The following is a 25,047-nucleotide window of genomic DNA, read 5'->3' on the forward strand; positions in this document are numbered from 1 at the left end:
ATTATTTTAACATAAAAATACAAATATTTTTAAAAACTTGCATGTACACTGTACAAACCTTTACATTAACAACAGTATACATAATTCTACCAATAAACACAGGGTGTCCTGTGAGGATATACCTATAAGCCATAGAAAAGGACTCGCAGCCCTATAAACTAAAAAAATTATTAAAAATCATGAAAATAAAATGTTGAAAAGTTAAAATTTTCAGAAAAATAACTCTACAAAATGGATATCTTCAATTGTCTCAAAAATATTTTTTTATACATTTTTACCAAAAAATAAACTAAAATATATGTAGTCCTTGACACTGTAAGTTTAATAAAAAAAAACAGATTTATGATATATTCATTATCCCAGGAGACATTGCAATGGGAAAATCCTCACAGGACCCCCCGTAGAGTACAGTTTATTAGTTAGATACATAATATTTATTTTAATTGTTATTACTTAGATGTTTGACTTTGACTAAGCATTTTATACAAAGTTCATATAGATATTTGTTGGTTATTATTTTAAAATTAATTAAATACTAGTTACATGAGTTATTGGTGTTTTAAATATAAGTCACATATTTGAAAAAATGTCTGACCAGTGCACACATAAAAAACATCAGTGATAGAAAATAAATACTGCTTCTTTGTATTCTTGTGTTTTTATAATTAGAACTTTACAACTTGCAAGTCTGACTACTTTAAACGTGTATAATAATAAATTGATAGGTATTTTGGTATTCATAAAAATTAAGATTTTTATTCTGTATTAAAATTGTTGTTTTATTTAATTTGTAGTGAATATAAAATGGAAAGTATATCAAAATGAGTCAATATTTATAAATAATAACTTTTAAGTCAACTTAATCTACTAGTATTTTTAAAATAATAATAAATATAATATTAAATCAGTATAAATTCCTACTTTTTTTTTAAATTTCTTAACAGTTTAGAAATGAATATATCAAAGTTGAGACAGTATAAAATGGTTTAACATTCAAAACTTATACTATGATTAAGTTATTTTTTTTTAGAACATTCGGATTTTTTTTGTTGTAGAACATTAAATGAAATATCTTTAATTTATTGATCTCTTTATGAAATTGGCTTGATCTTGAAATGCAATGATATTAATGAAAATACGAAACATTTTAGATCTTGAACTAGGTAGTAAAATGTTCTGAGACCTTCTGGATCCTTAGATGTATTTACATCCAACAACGATCCTGTTTTAGAAGTGGTAAATGATATATGTTCATCATCAATGACGATCTCCAACTCTTGTCTGCCAACTCTATCAGGTGGTGGCCACAGCGCATCATCTTCATGCATAATCTCGGAATCGGATACAATACGTTTGAGCTCATCAATTACTGGTTGATGAACATACACTTCTTTACGGATCATTGTGTCATTTTTGTAGTTGGAATTGTTGGCGTATCGTAGTTTACCATCAGGACGGAACTCAAACTCCAAAAATTCATGTCCAAACTTGCCTAGAAAATTAAAACATTGATTTATTCATTGAACTATATTCTCAGTTATTAGGAAATAGTATAGTCATATTTTTAGTGCATTTTCCAATTATCCTTAATTCATTTATTAATTAAGTACCTATGATTTTTTATAAAATTATACATAGCATAGATAGGTATTAAAAAAATAATGGTACAAATTACCTACAAAATTATAATAGATTTATCATAAATACATAGGTTAGGCGTAATATGATTTACTATGATACTTATAAATAAGCTATGTTTTTAAAATCGTTATCCGTAAAATAAATTTACTCAACATTAATTGATACATTTTTAATATGTACCAACTATTCGTGTATCTTATTAGAAAACATACACATTTTTTAAACAACCATTAACATAGGTGCCCGTAAAATACAAAACTGTAATGTTTAATAAGGTTATAGAAATAGGAATGATTGCTTTGAATGTATAACTCCAATAAATTGTACCTGCAAAAGTTAAGCATAGCAGATAAGGAAATATAAATATCTTAAAATTTAAAAGTTCATATTATAACGATGAAAAGATAGAAATTATACTTTTAAAAATACTAACTAAAATAGTTTTAACAAAAGACTAGGTCAAATATTACAGGCTTACAGCACATTTGTTTTCAGATCTAAACGGCAAAGGAACGCAAATGCTAAAGTATAAACCTTGTCACTTTACGACAACAAACAAATCAAGATAAACAATATGAATCAAAACATAATTATATATTAATATGCATTATCCGAACGGCAAATTTAAAAATGACCTCACTGGAATCGGATAGCATCATTTTGTTTTTCAATATGAATCATTTTGGTAAGGTCTACCGACAAAAACGCTAATTCGAGTTAGGTACGTACCTTTGTGTCCTATGTAATACCGCAAATAGAATTCTCCAGACATTTTTGCGATGGAGACGTTTAACCTCAGATTCTACAGGTTCTTCAGATCCACGGCAGTTCTCGCAAAAAAGGAGAACGAAACGATTTGAACGCCGTACACGAGCTTATATCTTCATCCAGGTAGTGTTTGTTTGGTATCGAAATATCGTCCGTGCAATACCCGATTAGTCGAACGTCGAAAACGCCGAAAACGAGGTAAATACAGCCGCTGTCGCCGAGATACCAGATACGGAAGCGAACAGTGCTGGCGGCGCAAAGAGCGTTTGATTTCCCGCGGCTGCCCTCGCTGCACAACAAATGAACATCGTGCACGGTGATGGGATGATCGATACGGCGCACTCGCGTTTCTTCCATGCTTGCAGATGGCCGACGATTGGTGGCACCGTACACAGTTGCTCGCACACTTGCGCACATACACACACACAAACACACGACTACACGTCGAGACGCACACTGTCAGACCGAGACGCCATCTTATGGCCAAAGTGATTTTATTTGTATTGGGCCGACGTACGTGACGGATACGGTCAGAGTGATGGTGGCGGAAGCGTTCGGGAAAGTAGCGTAAAATCGTCTTCGGGCCAGTCGGTGCACCATCGTCCATCACGGTCGTATCTCTACAAAGTAGTTTCGCCCGTCTCGCATTTTTTGTTTGTGGTGGTCGTCGTATTTATCCTCCGTTTTTTTTAATCGTCGTCCTCCCATCGAAAAATGTCGCGATCGTCGCTGCTGTCCGTGTTCCGATCATCGCCGTTCCGGTCGTCGGTTCGGTAGAGAGAGCAGCGATTGTAATATATCGTCGCTCGCCGCGGTGTGTTGTGCGGTGCGACCGTGTTCGACGTCCGTCGTTGGTGCAGTTGTAGTGCAGTGTATTAGTGGTTTTGGTGCGCGTTCCGTGTGCCAGACAGTGTCTTCGAGTCGGGCCGACATGGAATTGCGGTTGCACAGCCCTGTGGGCTCCGAACCCGTCGTCTACAAATGGCCTATGATCATAGGCAGAGGATCGGTGAGTAACGATAGTGATAACATTGCGCGCGTTGCGACGGCGGTAACGCTGCTGCTGTCTTCGGGGACGGGGCTTTGCCGCCGACGGATAACGACAAGTTAACCATCTTGGGGGGAGGAGGGGAACGATAACCGTCGGTCGTCATTTCGCACATCAATTTTCGTGGTCAACGATACACCGTGACGATAAAATCGCGACCGATCCGTGATAATGTCGATTCGTGTTGTGATGGCGGTTCAATGAACTCTGTTGTACACGTACCGATAGAGATATATTGTTTGAGTGTGCGCGTGTGTGTGTAATTTTCTATGCGATGTAATCATCATAGTCGTTCGTTCGGATTTTGTTTGAGGTACCTACATATTCGATTTGACTTTTTCGAACCGATTTAGCCCTCGTGTGTGTGTTGGGTGCTATACATTATCTAAGAAAAACTCGCCCTTAGGTATACGAAACAACTTCTGAGTTCAATAAAGAATAATGATTACCGTGATAGGTAGTGTGAACAGTTCTGCTGTCAAAACACACACGGAGGTGATACATTGATAATAATTGATAGGTACAATGACTATTTTTGGACAGCTTGATCGTTATTAAACACTACATTCTAGGTAATATAATCGTAACGTAATAGGTATGACGTTAATGTTGTTTGTTGAATCACTGGTCGTTAGTACTTAATGTTAACATAACAGGTATTTACAACTCTTGGATTTTGGTTTTTTTTTGCGAGGGGAGGGTCTTATGACTTCTTATTGTATACTATTATCATTTCAGAAACCAATTGTGTAATTAATATTTAATAGGTACTAAAAGTGCAGTAAGATATTAACGACGATGGTATTCTTTTGTTTTAGGACAAACACGATGGAGCACTGGGAATTATAGAAACAATAAAGTGAGTAACAAAGTGATAGTTTATTTTTACCTTAATAACTTGCGATTTTATTGCATACGTGACCAACATATTTGTCAACTGTTTAATGTTATGACAGTTATGTAGGCATTTTGGGCTATGCAAAAGATTTTGATTACCGTCATGATAAAATCTTTTATTTTTGGTATTGTCAAGTATTTACTGCTCATATATAGTATATATAGCTCATGGTATTGATCTAAAATTACATTTTAAGTAATGCAATACTTTGCAATAAAATTTAAAAATTGCACCAGAACGTTCCCCTTTTAATCGTCAGATAATCATAAATCAATGCAAAATTCATGAATTTAAATTTTAAATACGTGCTATTGTTTCAATTGCCTACTGATCATCAAAATCGTAATTTAAAGTTTATTTATTATCTACTTATAACTGCAGTTAATTTTATAATATTTTAAATATATCAGTGATAAGCCATATAACCATAGGCGGCTTATGAATGAACACAACCCACTCAGGTCTTGGTACTTCTATTACAGATAATATTAATACTGTTTCAAGTAATTTAAATATGTATAGATGTCCAAAATTGATTGCTTTAGACATTTTACCAACAGTAATGCATCGTTTACCAACGTGTTGCAGAATTAAGCAGAATATTATCTGCATTAATTGCTATGTTTGGTACTCATAATTTAATATTGTCACTTGCATATTTCTGTTGTAGTATTTTTTTCGTCGAGATATTTAATAAAACAAGTAGATATATCGATTATACCCTTGATTATACCCATCTAGTCAACATTTTGAATGATAAAAAGTCTCTACTTTAAAACATTGCTTACAAAAGCCGTATAAAAGGTAAACATTTTAGAAACCAGAAACAACCGTCGATTTTAGACTCATATTTTATTAAATTGCGTAATTATTTTAATTAATAGTCATAAACGCACGAACAACTTCACGTCTTCACAGATTTCCGATATGTTGACCTTGGACACGATATTTTTACTCGCCAAAAATTATTTTGGTTTAGTCGCCGCACTTCCTGTCGAATAACTTTCGTGTGATTTGTAAAATTTTTAAAAATTAACACGTACAAGGATAATAATTCTTTCTATGTCCGGCTGCTGGGAGTAATTGTCTGTATATGAACTGTATGAAGAAGGAGATCATTACCGATTTATTACAGACACAGGCTAGCAGTTTAGGAGGCCACAAACCGGTTGTATCATCGGTTTAACGAACTCTGCCGTACCTATTGCTATTATGATCCATCCCGTGTGACGATGGCATTTGTATTTTCGCCGATCATCATCGCTAAATAATAAATATTATAATATAATTATTATTATTTGTATAGTACATGTACCTAACCGTAATGATACAATTTATGTATGTAATAGACGATTGTTGATAATAGTAAACATAATATTATATTCCATATCGGAATAATTTGAATACTTCAATTTAATACAGTCCAATAGAACATTTACTTCTTCGACCGGTTGGGGGGTCGACATTTTATAAAATTTACGACCCTCGTCCCCCGGGGTGGTTTATGCCCACAACTATAACAATTCGCATTCCAATATTGTCTGTTTACCCAATAAAAATACTACAAGAAAAAAAGATTATGTTATTGAACACGTATGTCGCTATATTTCGTAAAATATACAAGGTACGAACACAAATTACGTGCTGGTCTCTGGACACGCTGTGGGTGAAAAAGGAGAAAGACGCTCGAGGCACAACAATAGCACAGCGCGTACATTATTCGGTATAACAAAAGAGGAAGAAGACCAAAAAAAATTCGAAACGAAGAAGAAACCTTGGTCGGAAAACAACCGGTGCTGATGCATTTTGATATTATTTTGCTCCGCCCCGTTCGCTTTTTAACCGGTACACCGATGTTATATTATGTTATTTTTTCCACCCGTTTTTTCGGAACGTACGACAGACGTTTTTTCGTCGTCATCGCGCGTTCGTGTTTCCTTCTTGGCGCGCGTCGTTCGATCGTTTTGCCGGCCGACCGGGCAGGAGAGCGATGACCGTGGTTGCTCGGGGCCAATAACACTGCTGGCATCTTTCAAGGACACGGTTTGGCGGTAACCCCCCTGATCAACCGGATTCGTGAATAAAAATACAAGATTCCTATTGTCTGGTCGACAAAAAAAAAATTATCCTTATGTATATTATTATATTACTGTGGGTGGTTTTGCATTTTGACTGGTTTTTTTTGTTTCGGCGGGCGCGCTTTGAACCAGAAGAGTCAGTCCCGCGTGCTTTTGCCTATTAGTCGTTGTCTGCATTCGAATTATATAATTTTCACAACTTCTACGAATGTTGCATGTACAGTAGTAACTGTTGTACATGTTGAAATAGTCAACTGTTCTTTTTGCCCCGTTGGAATTATTTACTATTTCATTAACCAAATTGTTATTAAAATAACTATTGCGTTAATGAAATAATTATTTAAACAACAATAACGAACGTCGTTTCAAATAAATGTGTGACGATGAAGGACTCAGCTAAAATGTATACAATTCTAAACTAAACATTCTACACGAAACAAACTAGATATACTTCCTCAGACGTAATTATTACGAATAACCTCGTCCACCTACGTGCTCAGCGGTCGTCACGTGCAGTCTTACTTTATTAGGTTTATTCTTATTTTATTTTGAAAATTAAATATTCAATGAATATTAATGAAGTTTATTTTATACATACTTATTTATTTTTCAATAACTGTTTCTCTAAAAAAAAATTAGTTGTTATAAATAAAATACTAATCGGGATACTAGTTATGTTGAGGTTAGTCACATTCATTGTATGATGTTGATCAACTTGGTTTCTTGTTGCGAAAGTGTTATTAAAAATATTCATTCCTTTATTTATACATTAATCATACTGTTAGGAACATTTATATACCTACTATCATCAAATTAATATGCACAGTTTTCTCTATCAATAATCTTATAATATAATAATATAGAAAAATATGATAACATGCAATTGTTTGTAACTAATTAAAATATGAAAGGTTATATAATGTAAATTCACAACTAGGTATACAAAGGTAATATATCTTAAAAATAACCATTCAGTTTAGTATTTTTGCTTCATAACTGATTCATGTAAATAGTAGTCATCGCAATAACTTGATACATTTTGCATTCAACAGTTAAAATTTAAAAGTATGATGCCTAAAAATAGATTGAAGTTGAATTTAAAATGATAAATAAGTAGTATCCAAAAACTTGATAAATTCTAGATATATATTTATTTTTAGTATGACCTATATTAGTTATAAATTATACTATAAAACAAACAACTTAATAGTTTGAAAAATAAGAGCATACCTACTATCTGCAATGAATCATTTTTTGAGTGTATGTGACAAGATAATACTTAATTGTTTGATGTTTCCGTCATTGAAAATATTGTTTAATATTAAATTAAAATAATCAAACATGAAATATTTTCAAGATCTTCTTATAATCTAGCATGATGAAAATTAATCAATTAGTCAATTAAACTATTCACATTATTTTAAATTAGTAGTTATAAAAATAGTTTAATTTCTAAAATAATAAAGCTGTAAGCAAATTATATCTACCTAATTAAATTAATGATGTACAACTTCATATTCAACCTTAATATTACATAAATATCTATAGAAAATATGTACGAATGCCTACAGTTTAAATACTAAATATAATATTATTTGACTTAAATGTACCTATGTTTCTAGTTTTCTACTGACGTAGCATTTCTTTTAGTTATAATTTAAATTAAAATGTTACACCTACCAAATTTAATACAAAAGTAAAAGTACTTAGTGAGTAGGTGCTCACAAAACATAAAATAGATCATGAATTTTTTAGTACTTAACGTATCTATTAAAATTAAAGATTTGACATTTTGTAAATTATATCATCGTGTATTATTCAGCATTTCAGTATTCAGTGTATCTAAATACAATATGTATATATTGGTATATGGTATATTTATCATAATTTATTAACATTATTTTATTTTAAAAATGAATTTGGTTTAGTTGTTTTTGAACCAATAAAGTGAATTTGTTATTTAATTAAAATCAAAAACTGTATACCTATTTAATTTATACGTGTTTTATATGAGTGTTTTTACATCATCAGACTAATTTATCTCTCGATACTTTTCAATAATTAAGTAACAGTAGGTACCTAACTGTAACTTCCTACTAGTCTTCGTATTTAAATCAAATGAATAAATTTGTTTTCTTTTATTGTTAAACCATAATAATTCTTCATGGCGTCAACAATTGTAAATCTAGGTCAAACACAATATATATGGTAAATAGCAAGGTAAATAGTATACAACTGATAAATATATGTTTAAGGTAATGAAAAGATAAACTATTTTACTATTTCGTATTTATACAATTCACATCGGTATTATGGTTTTGGCTAGGCAAGGAAAAATGATCTTATATCACCTACATATTTATTTTTTATTAGGCATACCTACTATTATTAACGGTACACGTTTTGAATGATATTTACCTACATTAAAAATAATTATTTAATATTGACTTATCATTAGATATGACATATTTATTTAAAATATTTTCCATGGTAGATGTTTGCCTTTTTTAACAACAAAAGACATATTGGGTGCGTTTGTCTTATGTGGATGTCTTCAGGTCAACCACCAAGTTAATTTGTCTTTAACTCCTACGATTTTTAACAAAATATAAGAATATTAATATGATAAAGATAATATTAAAATAACATTGACTGTAATTTGCCGTTAAACGTGTTTAATATCTCTCCGCATTCAGTTGTAAAAACGTGTACCTATTTCAATCCAAGTATTTTAAACGTTTTGTAATGTTATAATAACGTGGGTAGACCTATGTTTTATTAAATTTAGTTATGATAGTATACAATAATATGTTAATCACTTGTTTGAGTTGTACTGGTTTTTTTAGCTATATTATACATTTTATATTATTACGGTAGTAATAGACTTTTTAAAAAACTAGTTTTACGCTTGACTAAAGTCTTCATATTAATGGACGCTGTCAATAATATCACGGTGTTTTCCGCGTGATAAAAAACGTTGCTTTATCGCCATACGTTTTTATGAACAATATGATATTTATTTTTATTATTACAAGCCAACTGCGTTCACTGTTGCGAATTATTATTGTTGTTGTTTTCTTCTTCGTCGTCGGAGAAATGTCCTAGAAAACTTCTCTCCAACGTCGCGGTTTATAACGGTTTTTTCCTTTTTTTTCCGTGCAATGAACGCATTATTACTACTAGTAGAGAGTGCACTGGCACCTGTACTCTGCGCTGATGGTGGTGGCGGCTAAAGCCACTGCGCGCGAGTTCGAACCGGTTTTCTATGTTTCGTTACATAACGGTCCGTGGTCACAACTAACAATATATATGTATAATAATAATGGTAGTATAATAGTACTAATACTAATAATTATATATATAATATCATACTCGTCCGCATCAGCGACAGGTATTATATATAAACCACCGCAGCGGACAGCGGTTACCTCTTACCATCGTCGCGATGATTACAACAATGATAATAATACCATACTGTAATAAACGAATATATTGTTCGTCTCGTGTACATGAAAAGGTCGTTTCACCACGTCGTCGCAATCTTAAACATCATACATACAACGAAATTAAATATTTTGACGTATTTGCATCGATTTGTCATGACATTTTGTTCAAGATATTATTTATATTGATGTTAAACAATGCATTCGAATGGCCATGCCCGTCGTTAAAAAACATCATTACCTGCCTAGTGAGGCAGGAAACAGTGAAACCGTTGAATTGTGCGCGGGCAGTTCGAGAGAAAGGAAATCACGAGGTCACGCGCCGAGCCCGCGGGACCCGAGTCGCGGGATGAGCGCTGGCACACCACCACCAGCAGCAACCCGATTACGCATATATTTGTATGTTATTTTATTTTATCGATCGACGGCGGGGCCCTCGACCTCGGCGCTCGGAAGTGTGCTGGGTGGACCGCCGCCACCAACCCCGGACGGTGACGGTTGTGAGCGTGTACGACGACGATACCGTGGCCGCATTCCCTGGTGACGTCACGGACGTGTGTGCCATTCTGTTGGCGAGGGTTGAAATTCCCCTCCTACCACCACATGGTTGTTCGTTTTGTCGGGGCGTGAGTGTGGTAGTGTTCCATTTCGGTGATCGCCCGAGTCTTTTCATCTTGTATAAGGGAAGTAACATTTTGTTGTTTGATCCGTTTTGCTTATTTTCCAGATTTTCGCCGTTTATTATATTTTATTTCCATTGATCTCACTACGCGTTTTCAAATATTATTCTAAACGCCATATTCGAAGGCTGCGTCTAGACGAATAAATTCGCCTGAAATATCCAACCCTCCCTGCTGGCCATACTTTATTGACGGCAGCTGGGAAAAATCAAGAAGAGATCCTTGTGATTTCCGGGACCCTCCAGCTCTCCTGCTTAGGAATTATGTTAAATATCCAATCGACAACATTGTGCGTGAACAGTGTAAACGCGGTGCATGCAAAAACGCCACGGTCAATATTGTTCGTGTAAACGCTGAACAAAACCTGTTCATTGATTATCATTTAAAACATCATACCTGTAATAAACTGACAACTTTCTGTATTCTCTAACCGTTTTTAAATAATTATAATTGAATAACCTAACCTAGTGTGTAATGCCTGGTGTGATACTATAGTTAGAATGGTAGGCGGAAAAAATGCCCAGAAATAAAATTAAATATAAATGTGAATACATGTACATTGTACTTATGCTCTACTCCTAATTAGTAATTAATAATTCATAAATTTTATATGCAGATACTCAATTAATAAGAAACATTTTTTACCTATTTATTCAATGAAAAATGTCAAATATAAATGATTTTATATCAGAGTATGGTCTATGCTTAACTATTAATTATAAATAAAAAACATTTGTAATAGTAAAAAAAAATTAAATATAAATATGAACTCATCTATTCATAACATACAGTATTAAAACTTATAAGTTATAAGTCAATAACTTATACTAAAACATAAAGGGTATCTTAACATTTCTACAAAAATTACACGTGATAGGTAATAATTTATGACATTATTTTCATTATAATATGTTGTATTTTGTTATTACTCCTCGCGGTAATTACTAATTAGGAGTAGGGTATTCATGTGTTCACATTTATATTTCATTTTTTTGGGGGGGCTTTTTTCCCTTGGTGTGTTAATTTTGTTGTGCTTTTTTCGGGGCTTTTTTCCGCGATTCGTTGGAATAGATTTTATATTTCGCTTAAGCTGTTGTCGAGGGTTTTGTAATAATTTATTTTGAGTTTAAACAGTTATTTTTCTGAAAGCATTAAATTATCTTTTCAACTATTAAGAAAATATATTCAAGCATTCGTTTTCCACAGCAACACGAGAGAACATATTTGTATGAAACTATTATTATTCGCTAGTTTTAACTCATGTTTTTTCGTGAGCGTATTCTATAACATCGATTCCTATTATAGAAGTAGGAGTCAACCTTGAAATAGACTACTTAATGCTGGTGCTTTGGCTAAAATGTTTAAAAGATTTTGTGTATCAATGTAATATAAACTTCAAACTTCAAAAAGTTATCAATTATAATCTTGATTATAATGTTATAATATTTTCTCATTATTTAAAATTGTTGTAAAATAGGTATTTAACATTCTAAGACTTATACATTTTTTTAATTTATTTTGTATTTTGATATTGTACTGAACGGTATAGAACTTTCATCCTCATACTATAAATTTGTAAAACAAATTTTCTGACTGAAATGTCATAATAAATATTTACGTTTGAATCTCAATTGAATGTTCAGGATTATCATTCTACAATTATTCTAATAACTTATAAATTAGTAATGATGTGTTAAGAACAAAGTTTTAATCATGAATGTTCGTTATAATTCGGTACCATCTGAGATTATTTAAAAACTGCTTTTCGATGGGTAGGTATCTACTAAAAACTATTCCGTGTTATCCACAACGGCCCTATAACTCAAAAAACTGTGACCTATGTATTATTTGGTATTTATATTTTGTGTGCAAATAATTTGTTGTATTCCTAAATATTTTAGTCACAATACGTGTAATTATATAGTAGGTATACTGTCACTGTGGCTCACTGTCGAAGTTATTTTATTTAACTTAAATAATGTTGGGTACCACGTGTCTTGGTAGTGTGCATAGCATGTTAATTAGGTTTATTTAGAAGTTACTTGCCTTCCGGGTTTTTAATAATATATTATATTCTGTTCAATGTCACATGTAAACGTACTTAGGTACGCACCTGTTGCTGCGGTTTATGGGTGGATATATTTCTCGTACATAGGAATTATATTGTATTTCAATAAGTTATTTGCTAAATATGTTTTCAAAATTACCATTTAGTACAGACATTTTAACATTTTATATGGAGTGTCCTTGTAGTTATAGTATAGTATAATTTTCGAGATAATTTTTGTCATTTGCGTAAATTATGGATACCAAACGCATAGGCCTTATTGTGAAATAATCTCCGTAATCGTCATATTTTGAATATTTTATTCAGAACTGGCCAATAGTATACCAAGATTTGTCTACTAGTTATTCAAAACCTATTTTTGTTTTATGAGAATTCTAAACGACGGCTGATATAATTGGAAAAAGTATTTTTTTTATTTTGCTGTTTATTGATAATAAAAGTTTTTTTTCAAAATATACTGCGCAAATCACCGTTGCAAGGACAACTTGACGTTATCAGCATCGTAATAGTTGCCGATATTAATATTGTGGAAAGAGGAAAAAACCTCATAATAACCTTGGCCCCGATTCCATGTTATTATTATGCATTTTGTGCATCAAGTTCACACACAGTAAACCATAAACAAAAACAACAATTATTAGCATAATTGTATTAATATTGATGTTATCACATATTATTTATACACTGATTGATTTGGTAATTAATACAGAGCTTGTTTAACAGTATACACTTATCATCTCAAAAAGTATTAACGTTTATGAAAAATGTTTTTTTTTATAATTGAAGTCATGAACTCATAATTTATTACAAAACCCACATTTTTAAATAAAATTATAATTTTTGTTACTTAATACTTTTAATATTATTTCACTTATGTTTTTTTACGTACATGTACCTAAATAATATTTAAATAATAGCATGACATTTTTTTAAAGTATAAATGGGTAGTCGACAATTTAAATAGATAGACTAGATTATTTTTCATAATTCCACTCTGCCACACCACTGGTGAAACTTTTTTTAAACTTTTATTTGAAATACAATCTAGGAGTGTATATTTTAAAAAAGCTTTTAATAAATGTGAGTAAATAATTAATATAGACATATAACAGATTAAAAAGAATTACCCCGCAATTATACTTTTTGACTTGATTTTTTTTTAAATTATTTATTTAAACATAACCTACTTACTATGTACTTAAATAACTAATTAAATCTATAATTAATTTTTTTCTGTAGATTGGTGTCGGATGATTTCCCAGACATGAAGATCCCTCTAGAAAACAACATACTTTGTAACTACGACACGAAATCGTAAGTTATTGACTCATCTTGTATTTATAACCTCAACCTTTAGTGTCAATTACCCAAAACGAATCATTTATTTATGTATTTTCTGTTGTAGATACGACAGCATGAAGTCCTTGTGCGACAGGTTCAATAAGGCTATTGACAGCATGGTTCAAATGGTAAATATGAAATTGAAAAAATATCGATTTTTTCCCTCCGATTCGTATTCAAAGGGTTGTATTTAAATGGGTGCCATTTATTGGGGTGACAAAAAAATAGGGTGTTCGTGTTCATCGAAAATGCTTACGTGACCTTATCCTTCTTATTCATGAAGCTGGTGTTCCACGATAATAATTTATCGCGTGATTTTCAGTGTTGCCAAACTTAATTGAAAATATCAAACTATATGTACCAAACAATACTGAAAAACAAAAAATAAATAATATTGTATAGATACCTACTATATTATATGTATTTTGGAGAACCTAACAGATATGAGTAAAATCTGTTATCCCTAAACCGCTTAATTTTAACAGATCTTGTAATTATACACGTTGGTTATTAGTTATTACGAGACCCGACTTCCTGTATTTTAATCGACGATAAGATATTTTCATTAAAAATTTCCAGAAAACGAACGTGATCATGAACAGCGGCGTCAAGCAAACAGCTGTTGTTCCCTTCTATTCTATTTGTCTGGTGTACTCTTCAATCCCTATATTATTACATTGTAACGTAATTTACAACCTGCGTATTTGGCAGCCCCACCTGCCTTTGCCAGATGCATGTTACTTAGGCCATGGTATTTATATTCCCCCTTATTGTATATTTTACTGTGAAAGTATACACAATATAAAAATAATACCTATATATGTTGTTAGCATTTAAAATATTGTATTAAACATTTTTTCAAAATTTGAAAAAAATTGGTAATATTATATACTTTGTTATACTAGAGGATTTCGGTCGTTGAGAGAATATTGATAAGGTTCCACGTCGTATTTTCCTATTTTCTAGTCTAGAAGGTTTATACATTTTGTCAAATAAGGTATTACGAATTAGTAATGACTAGGGCTCTCGGATGTGAAGGCAAAGTAAACAATAAAAAAAAAAAACACTTAAAATGTGGAAAAAAAGCGAAAAAATTCATTTAATTTATATCATACAGCAATTAAATGAACTAAACAATGTAATAGATTTATGTCAAAATTTACAAGTTTGTATAAAAAAAATTTAACTGCCATATTATTTACATACATTTTCTTTTAAAAAACTTATTATCGATGTTTTATCTGAAACACAAAATATTTTTGAGAATGGTCCTTCTATCTTCCAACATTAATTTGCACATTATTGGTGCGTGTTTTATATATGAATAGTCACCTAAATAACGTATGTTGTTTATACAACTATTAGATAAATCTAAAATCAAACACAAAAAGACATTTATAAGTAAAAAGGACAAAACAAATATCCATCCATTATCTTAGATATTAAATGAAACTCATTTTTATATAAAAATTATTTTTCTATTATTAATATAAATGTTTTTGCTTTCCAATTCGAGCCCTAGTAATTACTAACTATTATAATTTCTTATCAAAACATTTAGTTTATCCCTCTATTTTATAAAAAAAATAAAGTTTTGAAATTAAATTTTTTTTAGGAGGTAATTAATTAATCTAGCGGTTGGCGTGTAAAGAAATCGGAGGGCAAAGCTCCAACTTCCTTTAATCTTGTTTCAAATTTAAATATTTATACTTCCCAATAAAATACAATTAATATTTATACTTATAAGTATATAACCAATGTTATAATTATTACATTTTAATCAAAATTATTTCATTTTTTCAGAATAAAGGAACTTCTTTACAAAAATTCAGTAAAAAAGCATCTAGAAATCTTCTTCGACACATAATTCAACAAGTTTACAATGTTTCTGTCACTGATCCTGATAAACTAAATCAATATGAACCATTTTCGCCTGAAGTGTGTATCAATTCTAAACTCTTAATACTTTTTGACTTTAAGTATACTGTATCTATTTTTGTTACCTTTAGGTGTATGGAGAAACATCCTTCGATCTCATCTGTCAAATGATTGATCTGATTAACATTACTGAAGATGATATATTTATAGACCTCGGATCTGGTGTGGGGCAAATTGTTTTACAGATGGCTGCGGCCACTCAATGTAAAATCTGCTGGGGTGTTGAAAAAGCTGATGTTCCTTCATCATACTCAAAAGTAATTAATAATACCTAAATAAAGTAAATTAATAAAATTGTGTTAATCATATTTTTTTTCCTCAGTTCATGCATTTAAATTTTCAAAAATGGATGTCTTGGTATGGCAAACAATGTGGCCAATATCAACTAATGAAGGGTGACTTTTTGAGTGAAGAACATAGGGAAAAGATAACTAATGCAACAATTGTATTTGTGAATAATTATGCATTTGGGCCACAAGTAGATCATATGTTAAAACAACGATTTGCTGACCTTAAAGATGGAGCTAGAATAGTTTCTTCGAGATCGTTTTGTCCGCTTAATTTTCGAATGTCTGAACGCAATTTGAGTGGTAAGTAAATTTATTATTTTATTTTTTTCTTCTGTTATTAATTTATGCTTGTTTGTCTTAAAAGATATTGGAACCATAATGCATGTAACAGCGATGGAACCTATAACTGGTTCAGTTTCTTGGACTTGTAACCCTGTAAAGTATTATCTACATGTTATTGATCGAACAAAGGTAATTAATATTTTCAATTTTAAGTTATTTTCTTGTAGTAATCTATGCATTAATGGTTTTATACTTCATATTAATCATGAGATATCTTACATTTTTGTAGAATATTATACCACAGTTCTACAAGCAATACTATTGTTGATCTTCTTTTAAAACTAATTCAATTATGTTATTGTACATTTATATTTACATAACCATGTTTTATATTACAGTATAATTCATATTGTTTTAAGCTGATATGTTTTACCATTTTATATTTAATTTTTGTTTATACATTTTTTTCAAACCCCATAAATAATAGTATTTACATTTGAAGTTAATCTTTCTTTAAGTGCTAAATTAATTTTTAAAACTTAAAAAAAATCAGCAGAAGTGATAGACCAAAATTACTTATTGATAATTGAATTACAACACCTATTTTACAATATTATTTTTATTTTTAAGATAATAATAAATTAATTATAGACAAATGATATTTTAAGAAAACTACATTTTGTAGTCTAAAGCAAATTCTATTTATATCTTGGTAAAACTATTTTTTAACCTAATCTAATATGATCCTTTTAAAACTTTAATAATCAAAGTATATTTTATTATAATATTTGAGCTTAAATATTGTACTACACACTACATTTCTTGACTGGTAATGCATTAGTAAACTATAAAATGAATTAAATTTTTTTATAAACTTGTGAATTAATGAATTATAATTATTTGAAAATAACTAATAGTTGTATAAAATATATATTTATTTATGTAAATTAAATATGTATTAATCTAACTTTAATGCTATTTAATCTTTACTTAAATCTATTATTTTGTTTATTGAACTAGGTGAATATTTTCATTATTTATATTTTGTTTATTATTTCAAAGCTTACCAATAATTTAATTTATTTCTTTTTTTCCAAAGTGATAATTAGTTGTTGGTTGTATTAAGTTTTATTTTTTTTTTAATGTCAACAGCTCGAGCGGTATTTTACTCAAAATAAGCCTCCTGTTCCAAAATCAAGGGTAATTAAACAGCAAAATGTCTGCGAGTAAAATTAATGTTTATATTTTATATTTTTGTGCTTATGACTTATAAAACATTTGTTTTACTCATTTAACCCTTTTATTTTCTTCAACCTGCAGTTATTGTCGACGAACAGCGTTCATCGAAAGGACATGCAGTTTATTTTTGTTATGTTTCTAAATTATTATTAATTTTAGGTGAATGGAGATAAACAAAAATTAACAACAACCATTTCTGTTAATAATTGTTCATCTGATGATACAGACTCATTGTTTAGTACTTTGAATGGCGATAGTGTAGATGGAAGTGCTACAACTGGATTGACACCCGATAAAACTATAACAAACAACAACGGGCAATGTGCATGGTCAGATCTAGGTGGGCAAAATAGTGAGGAAGAAAATGAAAATAATCCAGGTATTTTTGTGATATAAGTTAAGAACCTATTGCATATTTTTAATTAATATAAATCATATTGACAGACAATCACAGTAGAACTACTAGAAAAGTAATGAAGCGTAACACACCTCGACGTAGTCGTAGTTTTAAAATCACTCCTACTACATACTTAAACCGATCACATTCTGAAGCAACTGTTCCTGAAAAAAAGACTGTAGAAAAAATCGCTAAAGCGAAACGAGTTGTTTCTACAAATCGCAAACAAAAGGCTAAACGAAAGCCACCAAAACGTAATGTTAAAATATCAGCGTCTCTAAATTTGTTACATAGTGAGACTGTATTAAGCACTACACCAGAAGTATCAATGAGTATTAAGGAACCTCCTAAAGGTTGTGTTGATCATACTTTGACTTCAATTACGGGAGTGGGAGCTGGATATGCTGCTACTCATACTGAACTTCCTCCGCCCACTGGAGATATTCCATACTCATTACAATTGCTTTTAGATGATTATAAAGAAGGCTTTATGAATATGATTAATATGTTTAAGACTCAAAAATTCCGTGAAGATGTTGAAGCACAAATAATTGCTGAAAAGGTAAGAAAAATAATAAATATATTATTATTATAATATACACTTACAAAACAATAATTATTTTAGGAAAAAAAACAAAATTCAAACATGAAAATAAATCAAATTAAAAAACAAATTGACCATCTAATTAAGGATAGTTGTAGTCTTTTAAAGACTCGTATGAAGGAACTTGATATTTATCCTACTAATACTACAGGAGATGTTTTGACGGCAGCTAAAGTAATTGTATTGCGCCATAAAGATCTACAAACTAAAGTGGCCAAAGTTAAAAATGAAGTAAGTTGAATGCTAAAAATTATGTTTAAGACTATTTATTTTTTATTTTTCTTGGTAAAATAATTTAAATTAATATTTGTTTTTATAGACAAATGTATTAGAGAATCAACATTGGGACTATTACTGTAAAAGAGCTGCTGAGGTGAATGCTGTTGGAACTCCTGCACATTTATTAGTACATCAAATTGATAACTCAACAGATCAAGAAATAAACACCCAACGTTTATTAATGACAGAACTTATGGCCAATCGAAAAAGAAAACATGCTTTGTCTTCAACTATTGAAGGAGTCAAAACTGAAATTGATAACTTAGAAAAACAAAATACATCAAGTAAGTTCAATAGTTCTTTAGTAAATCAAATTTGTAATAACAAAAAATCAAGAATACGATCCCAAGACTGGCCAGAAGTACCAGATATAGCTAGAATTGATGAAAAAAATCCAGAAATTTTAGCACAAAAAATATTAGAAACTGGTAGACAAATTGAAGCCAGAAAAATAATAGAAAATGGTAGACAAGTTGAATTATCGACACGGTATCAACGCTCAAATAAGATCTATAATAGAAATTCATCTGATACCCCACTGAAAGTGCCTTTTTATGATGAACATGTCAAAGATCTCATTACTCATGCTTTAAATGAACCATCACCAAAAGGACCAGATTATACTATTGTAACACCTGCTAAAATTGCTTTACGAAAGCATCTATCACAGGTAAAGTAAAACAATTTAAATATTAGGTACTCTTTTAAACTTTACTTTATAACTAATCTGTATTGTATTCCATATTCTTTGTAGGAAAAAATTTCACCCAGTCCACCAATACAGCAACAAAATGTCATAACAAGAACAATTGGTGATGTACTAAATAATGAAATTGAACGATGTTTAGAAATGGACAGACATAATCGAACATTAGAAATAAGCAATCAGTCCATAATTAATGCTGTTGTACCATTATCCATGCATAATAGAAATAAAGACACCAACCAAGCTATAAATCAGACATTGCCTTCAGAAAAACGTTCATTTATGTATATACCGTTACCAAAAGCTGAACTCAAACCTTACCAAGAATCATTATTTAGTGATGATATCCTTCCACCTCATTTAACCACTCTAAAAGAAGAACCTGTTGAAGGGTAATTGTTGAATACTAATTAAAATATACTACTTTAAATACATTTTTTATAATGTTATGTTGTTGATTAGACTGGCTGCATCATTGCACGATCGACTATTAGATAATGATGGAGATGATAGTAATGGTGATGAAGGCTTGTCATTTAAAGAAGAAAAGACTGAATCCGACACTCAATCACCACATAGAACACTCAAGCGCAGTTCTGAATCACCTGGCCCTCTAAATGCTAAAAAAATGACACCTATGTCTGACAGACTTCCCTCTGAAGAAGGTATTTGATTTTAAATATTTCATCCAAACTTATTTTAGATTTTGGTTTTGGCGTGTAATTTGAATTCGTTTTCACATTCAACTTCCGAATAGATGTTTTATTTTTCTTATCAGACAGTCGCCTGATTGTTTTAATGTTGTATTTAGCTTGGCTTAAACTTAAACATTTTCACAGAAATTTTTTAGTCTTTTAAACTGTATTTGTTTTAATAATTTAAAAATATTAAACAGTCTGGTGGTGGCCATGTGCAAATATAAAAATTATTTCTAAACAAGAAAATTATATCTTTTTATATTTTAAATTTTATATTACTACTACTACTACTACTGTTATTATTATTATTATTATATTATTATTATTGTGATTATTATTACTATTATGAATATTTGTATTGTTATTATTAATACAACAACAACTACAGCTACTACTACTACTACTACTACTACTACTACTACTACTACTACTACTACTACTACTACTACTACTACTTTTTTATTTTTTTTTTTTTTTTATCTTAGTATCGTCGAACCGGGGGAGAACTGCCTATGCTTTGCATTCCCGCCGGTCCGCCATCGTTTATTAACTTAAATTACAATTTTACATTACAGCATGCTTAACGTGATTTACAATAATACTACAGTTATTAGCTCGATATATACATTACAGACTTTACATACAGGTGAATTATACTAAACATTTGCCATAACATATACATAGATGATTTTAATTTCCTGGTCGTAGCTTATCCTTTTCTCAGGCCGGCTAGCCAGCCCGCCGCCTTTGTAGTCACGAACTATGGTCTATTGGCGTATCTCTGGGACTCCTCCTCCTCCTTGATGCACTACTACTACTACTACTTCTACTACTACTAATACTAATTACTATTACAACTACCACTACTGTGAATATTATTATTGATATTGTCATTTATAAAATAAACTTAAAAACTTTAATATAAGCTCAATAGTTTTTTCTTGACTGCTCAATGACCAAACTTTTACATATTTATTATCCTCTTGTTTTGAATACTCCCAAATACATATTTTAGTCTATTTTACAATATATTGTTTTACAAATACTTTTATCATTCTTACTGCTACAATGATTGTAATTAAAATATTTTATTAAATTTATATATTGTCATATTACATTTCTTTTTTACTATTATCGATATATTATTAATTATAATGAATACAATTTTCAACCAAATACTAATGATTCTTATGGAGTAATTTATTTACACTCATTGCATGTTTTGCTGGTTTTTTGTTGCTTGTCACGCTTATTAATTTCTATTTTAGGATTTAATACTCGTACTCTAAAGTATGCTGCAAGAAGTATTATTTAGCTGTATAAATAGAGACTTTAGCTGGCCTAATGGATTTGGATTACATTGTAAAATATTAAGGTGAGTGCACTGCATTGCGTTGTACAATACACAATATTATATTTATTTTGGCATGTTTCTTATGTTGTTTGTACTAAGTAATTATTTTATAAAATCTTACCCTTTTTTGGTTTGGTGCATGTAAAATATTTCAGAAAAAAAATTTTTTTAATTAAGAGGTCACCACTTCTGCATTTGTTGTCTTACGAGTGTGTAACAGGAAATTTTTGTTCTTCAGTTCACGTTTTGCTTTTTTAGTTTTAATATTAATGTGAACAGACCTATTTTCACACTTTAAGGTAAGAATGTTATCTTTATTGAACATCAGTTTCGTGTGATTTTAATTTCCAGGCGAGTTATAAATGTAAAATATTTTAATTAATTGCACTCGTGTCAAAATTAAAATAACTGATGTTCAAACACAAAATATAGTGTTTTTGCCTAAAAATTTGATTAAGTATCAATTCTCACTAATATTAAAATCAGTAATAAGCTGAACGTAAATTGGTTATTTTACACACTTGTATGACAGAGATTACAAATGGGGATAGTGTCTTCTTCTTAATTATAAATAATATTTTGAAGTATATTTTTTTTTTTTGAAACTGCCAATGGTTTTTATCTGATAGTTAATTCATTGATAATACCACAATATTCTATTAAAGAAAATTTCTGAGTTTTTGTTGACACAATTTTTTTTTTTACTCGCATGTTCATTTTTAAAAAATGTTATATACACCTACCTACTGCCATATAGAACAAGTTACCTTAGGTTTAGTTTTATTTTGGGTCATAGCACTTTCAACATAGTCATATTATTTAATATTATGAAATAATTCAAGAAGCAATTTGATTTATTTAATACTTTATTCTATAAGGCGCATAATAATATAGTATATGCTGTATAAATTGAAATTTACTTTTAATATCGGGTTATATGTTTTTAAAAATCAGTACCTCTTCATAAATGTTATATCCGTACTATACAATTTTATTTAAAGTTGCATAATATTATGTTTGATTAGTATTTTTTTTTAACAAACTGATTTCAACAAAAAATAATTTTATACTTTTTAACGAAACTGTATTAATATTACTTAATATTTGTTTGTGTACCTGTGATAAAACAATATATTTGTTTGTTTGTGAAATGAATATCTAGTGTTTACTGTTTAGTATTATTGCATGCCTCTGGCTAAAATCCATCTAAACTTTACATAATATTATATTCTATTTTTAATAAAAACCATTACACTTACCATATTTAACAATATTAATTTAAAATTAAATAAAACAACTAATTGTTTTGCCTGGATAATTCAATAATCAGAATATTTTAATCACAATAATGTAACTATTGGTTTTTGATTTATTATGTAATCCTTATGTTTACTAAAATATGTCTACTTTTAGATGAGAAATGGAATGATCGCATTCGTGAAAGATTTGATAGCTTGGTAACATTTGCATCATTAGAATTGGATAAACGGCGTCGTAATAGTTCAGATGCTGCTGCTGCCAATACCAGTCCTGATAGTGGTATAGGTCACGGTGATCCACCGCCTGCCTTACAGCCACCACCATCACCGTCACCCCCATTTTCACCAGCTCCATTGGATGGACCATACAGTCCTGTACCTGCTCCTACTGTGACTGCTCCAAACATACCATTAAGATATCAACGTCACACTAACCACAAAAAGAAGTCTTTTCGTGATAAATATCGGTCCACTGGACCTAAAGCAAAAACTTGGGCTGCCAAATGGATGGATGATGAAATTCAAAGCACAAGCAATTTTTTTTAATGCAAGTATTTTATTTTTCTAAAATTCCGTATCCACAACCCTATTAGTTCGATTTTAAATGTTTATAATTGTTAAAAAGAAACTTTTTCACACCCATAACAATTATCAATCTATTATATTTATTGTTTTTCAATTAAAAAAAATAAATAAAAATCCGAATTATATGGTATTTTTTTTTAATAATGTTATTCATTATAATTAAATCATTGACTTGAAATCAGTAATAGTTTTTTTTTTTTTTTTAAATACAGGTTCCTTGTTATTGTATTTTTCAACAGTACACATTTTTATTGAAGAAAAGTTAATAAATTATAATTATAATAATTATACTTTTGGTGAATTTATTTTTAAGCAATATTTTTAACTGCCTTAGTTTGATTTGTTTACCGATTGTTTTATTATCATTAACTAGTATTTATTAATATTATTTTTTATTCTTTTCTTTTTTTTTCGTTATCCTATCACTGATTTTAGAATAATAATTAATCAAATTAATAATCTATTCACAATAAATATTCTGAATAGAAATTAAGTACTTAACATTGTAAATAATTGCTTTAAAAATGTGTACAGTAAGCAAACAATTAATTAGGCATCCCAAATACCATAGAAATAATGTGTTCTTTATTGTTTATTTTTTTTTTTTTTTATATATTGTTATTAGTATAGGTACCTAAATATATTTTTTTTTGTCAAAATCTGTGTCCTTGTTTTACATTTGTTTTTTTTTTTTGTCGATTTAGCTCATCACTGCCTTTATATTGAAGCCCCCATACTTATAAATATGTACCTATAGTTCTATAAATTAATAATTAGTATAAAAAAATTTTTAAAATAAAATGGGGGAACTTAGACTTTTTCAAACATCTTTTTATAATCAATTTTTCAAACTGCCACTCGTTAAAAGTGTTCAAATTTAAAATGTAAACCATTTCTTTTTTTTTGTATTGCAATTTGCATAATTTTTTGTTCCTAAGTTATTATATAGTTCTCCAATTTTGTACAGAATATTTTAGTGGACTTTTTGACAGATGTTATTTATTTCTTTTTATAATACTATTAAGAACATTGTACTGCAAGTACAAAATTATGTTACGTACTAATAAAGTATTGTAAATACATGTTAAATATATTGTTTTGATGGTACATATTTTTGTTTTTTAAATTGTACTATCACATAATTTATACATATACCTTAAATAAATGTATAATTTGTATATTCCTATTAGTGAAAATAAACTCTTATTGCAGTAGTTCTTAAATTGTTTTGACTCTAGAACAACTTGCACTGTGAATTGTGATCAAACAAATCGTTGGCGCCCACAAGAATCGCAAGTGTTAAGTAATTGTTAGCACTAATACATAAGTATAATATAAACACAATCTATTTGATTACTAAGTCTGACCAGTGGACCACCCGATCTCAAAGAAATCAACCTAACAATGTAATAATATGTAGGCATATAGACATTATCCAGTATTTTACCTCT

The 25,047-nt window shown here is 30.0% G+C and overlaps 2 protein-coding genes across 5 annotated transcripts; one reads left to right on the forward strand and one right to left on the reverse strand.

Annotated features, from left to right (window-relative positions):
- Positions 1 to 656: 656 nt before the first annotated feature.
- LOC111033654 (protein mago nashi homolog) lies at positions 657 to 2,594 on the reverse strand. Its single transcript, XM_022314511.1, has 2 exons — positions 2,371 to 2,594; positions 657 to 1,492 (listed from the first exon to the last, which is right to left on the reverse strand). Exons 1-2 carry the CDS (start codon positions 2,411 to 2,413, stop codon positions 1,092 to 1,094), a joined length of 444 nt encoding a protein of 147 aa, XP_022170203.1. The 5' UTR covers positions 2,414 to 2,594; the 3' UTR covers positions 657 to 1,091.
- A 304-nt stretch (positions 2,595 to 2,898) lies between these two features.
- LOC111033653 (histone-lysine N-methyltransferase, H3 lysine-79 specific) lies at positions 2,899 to 24,705 on the forward strand. Of its 4 annotated transcripts, none has more exons than XR_002604450.1 (17): positions 2,899 to 3,418; positions 4,276 to 4,316; positions 13,864 to 13,938; positions 14,030 to 14,093; positions 15,769 to 15,903; positions 15,975 to 16,160; positions 16,226 to 16,493; positions 16,558 to 16,664; positions 17,628 to 17,675; positions 17,874 to 18,093; positions 18,159 to 18,673; positions 18,737 to 18,946; positions 19,035 to 19,664; positions 19,749 to 20,092; positions 20,163 to 20,365; positions 21,667 to 21,773; positions 23,166 to 23,267. XR_002604450.1 is itself a non-coding variant. In XM_022314509.1 (17 exons), the coding sequence occupies exons 1-16, from the start codon at positions 3,341 to 3,343 to the stop codon at positions 23,555 to 23,557; spliced, it is 3,516 nt and encodes a 1,171-aa protein (XP_022170201.1). In that variant the 3' UTR covers position 23,558; positions 23,809 to 24,705. The 4 variants fall into 4 exon arrangements, 3 of the variants coding, with proteins under 3 accessions (XP_022170202.1, XP_022170201.1, XP_022170200.1); XM_022314509.1 differs by lacking the exon at positions 21,667 to 21,773 and adding an exon at positions 23,809 to 24,705 and having other exon boundaries at positions 3,341 to 3,418; positions 23,166 to 23,558; XM_022314510.1 differs by lacking the exon at positions 23,166 to 23,267 and having other exon boundaries at positions 21,667 to 21,778.
- The last annotated feature ends 342 nt before the right edge of the window (positions 24,706 to 25,047 follow it).

This window comes from Myzus persicae, unplaced genomic scaffold, assembly GCF_001856785.1.
Source record: "Myzus persicae strain clone G006 unplaced genomic scaffold, MPER_G0061.0, whole genome shotgun sequence".
In the NCBI taxonomy this organism is placed as follows: domain Eukaryota; kingdom Metazoa; phylum Arthropoda; class Insecta; order Hemiptera; family Aphididae; genus Myzus; species Myzus persicae.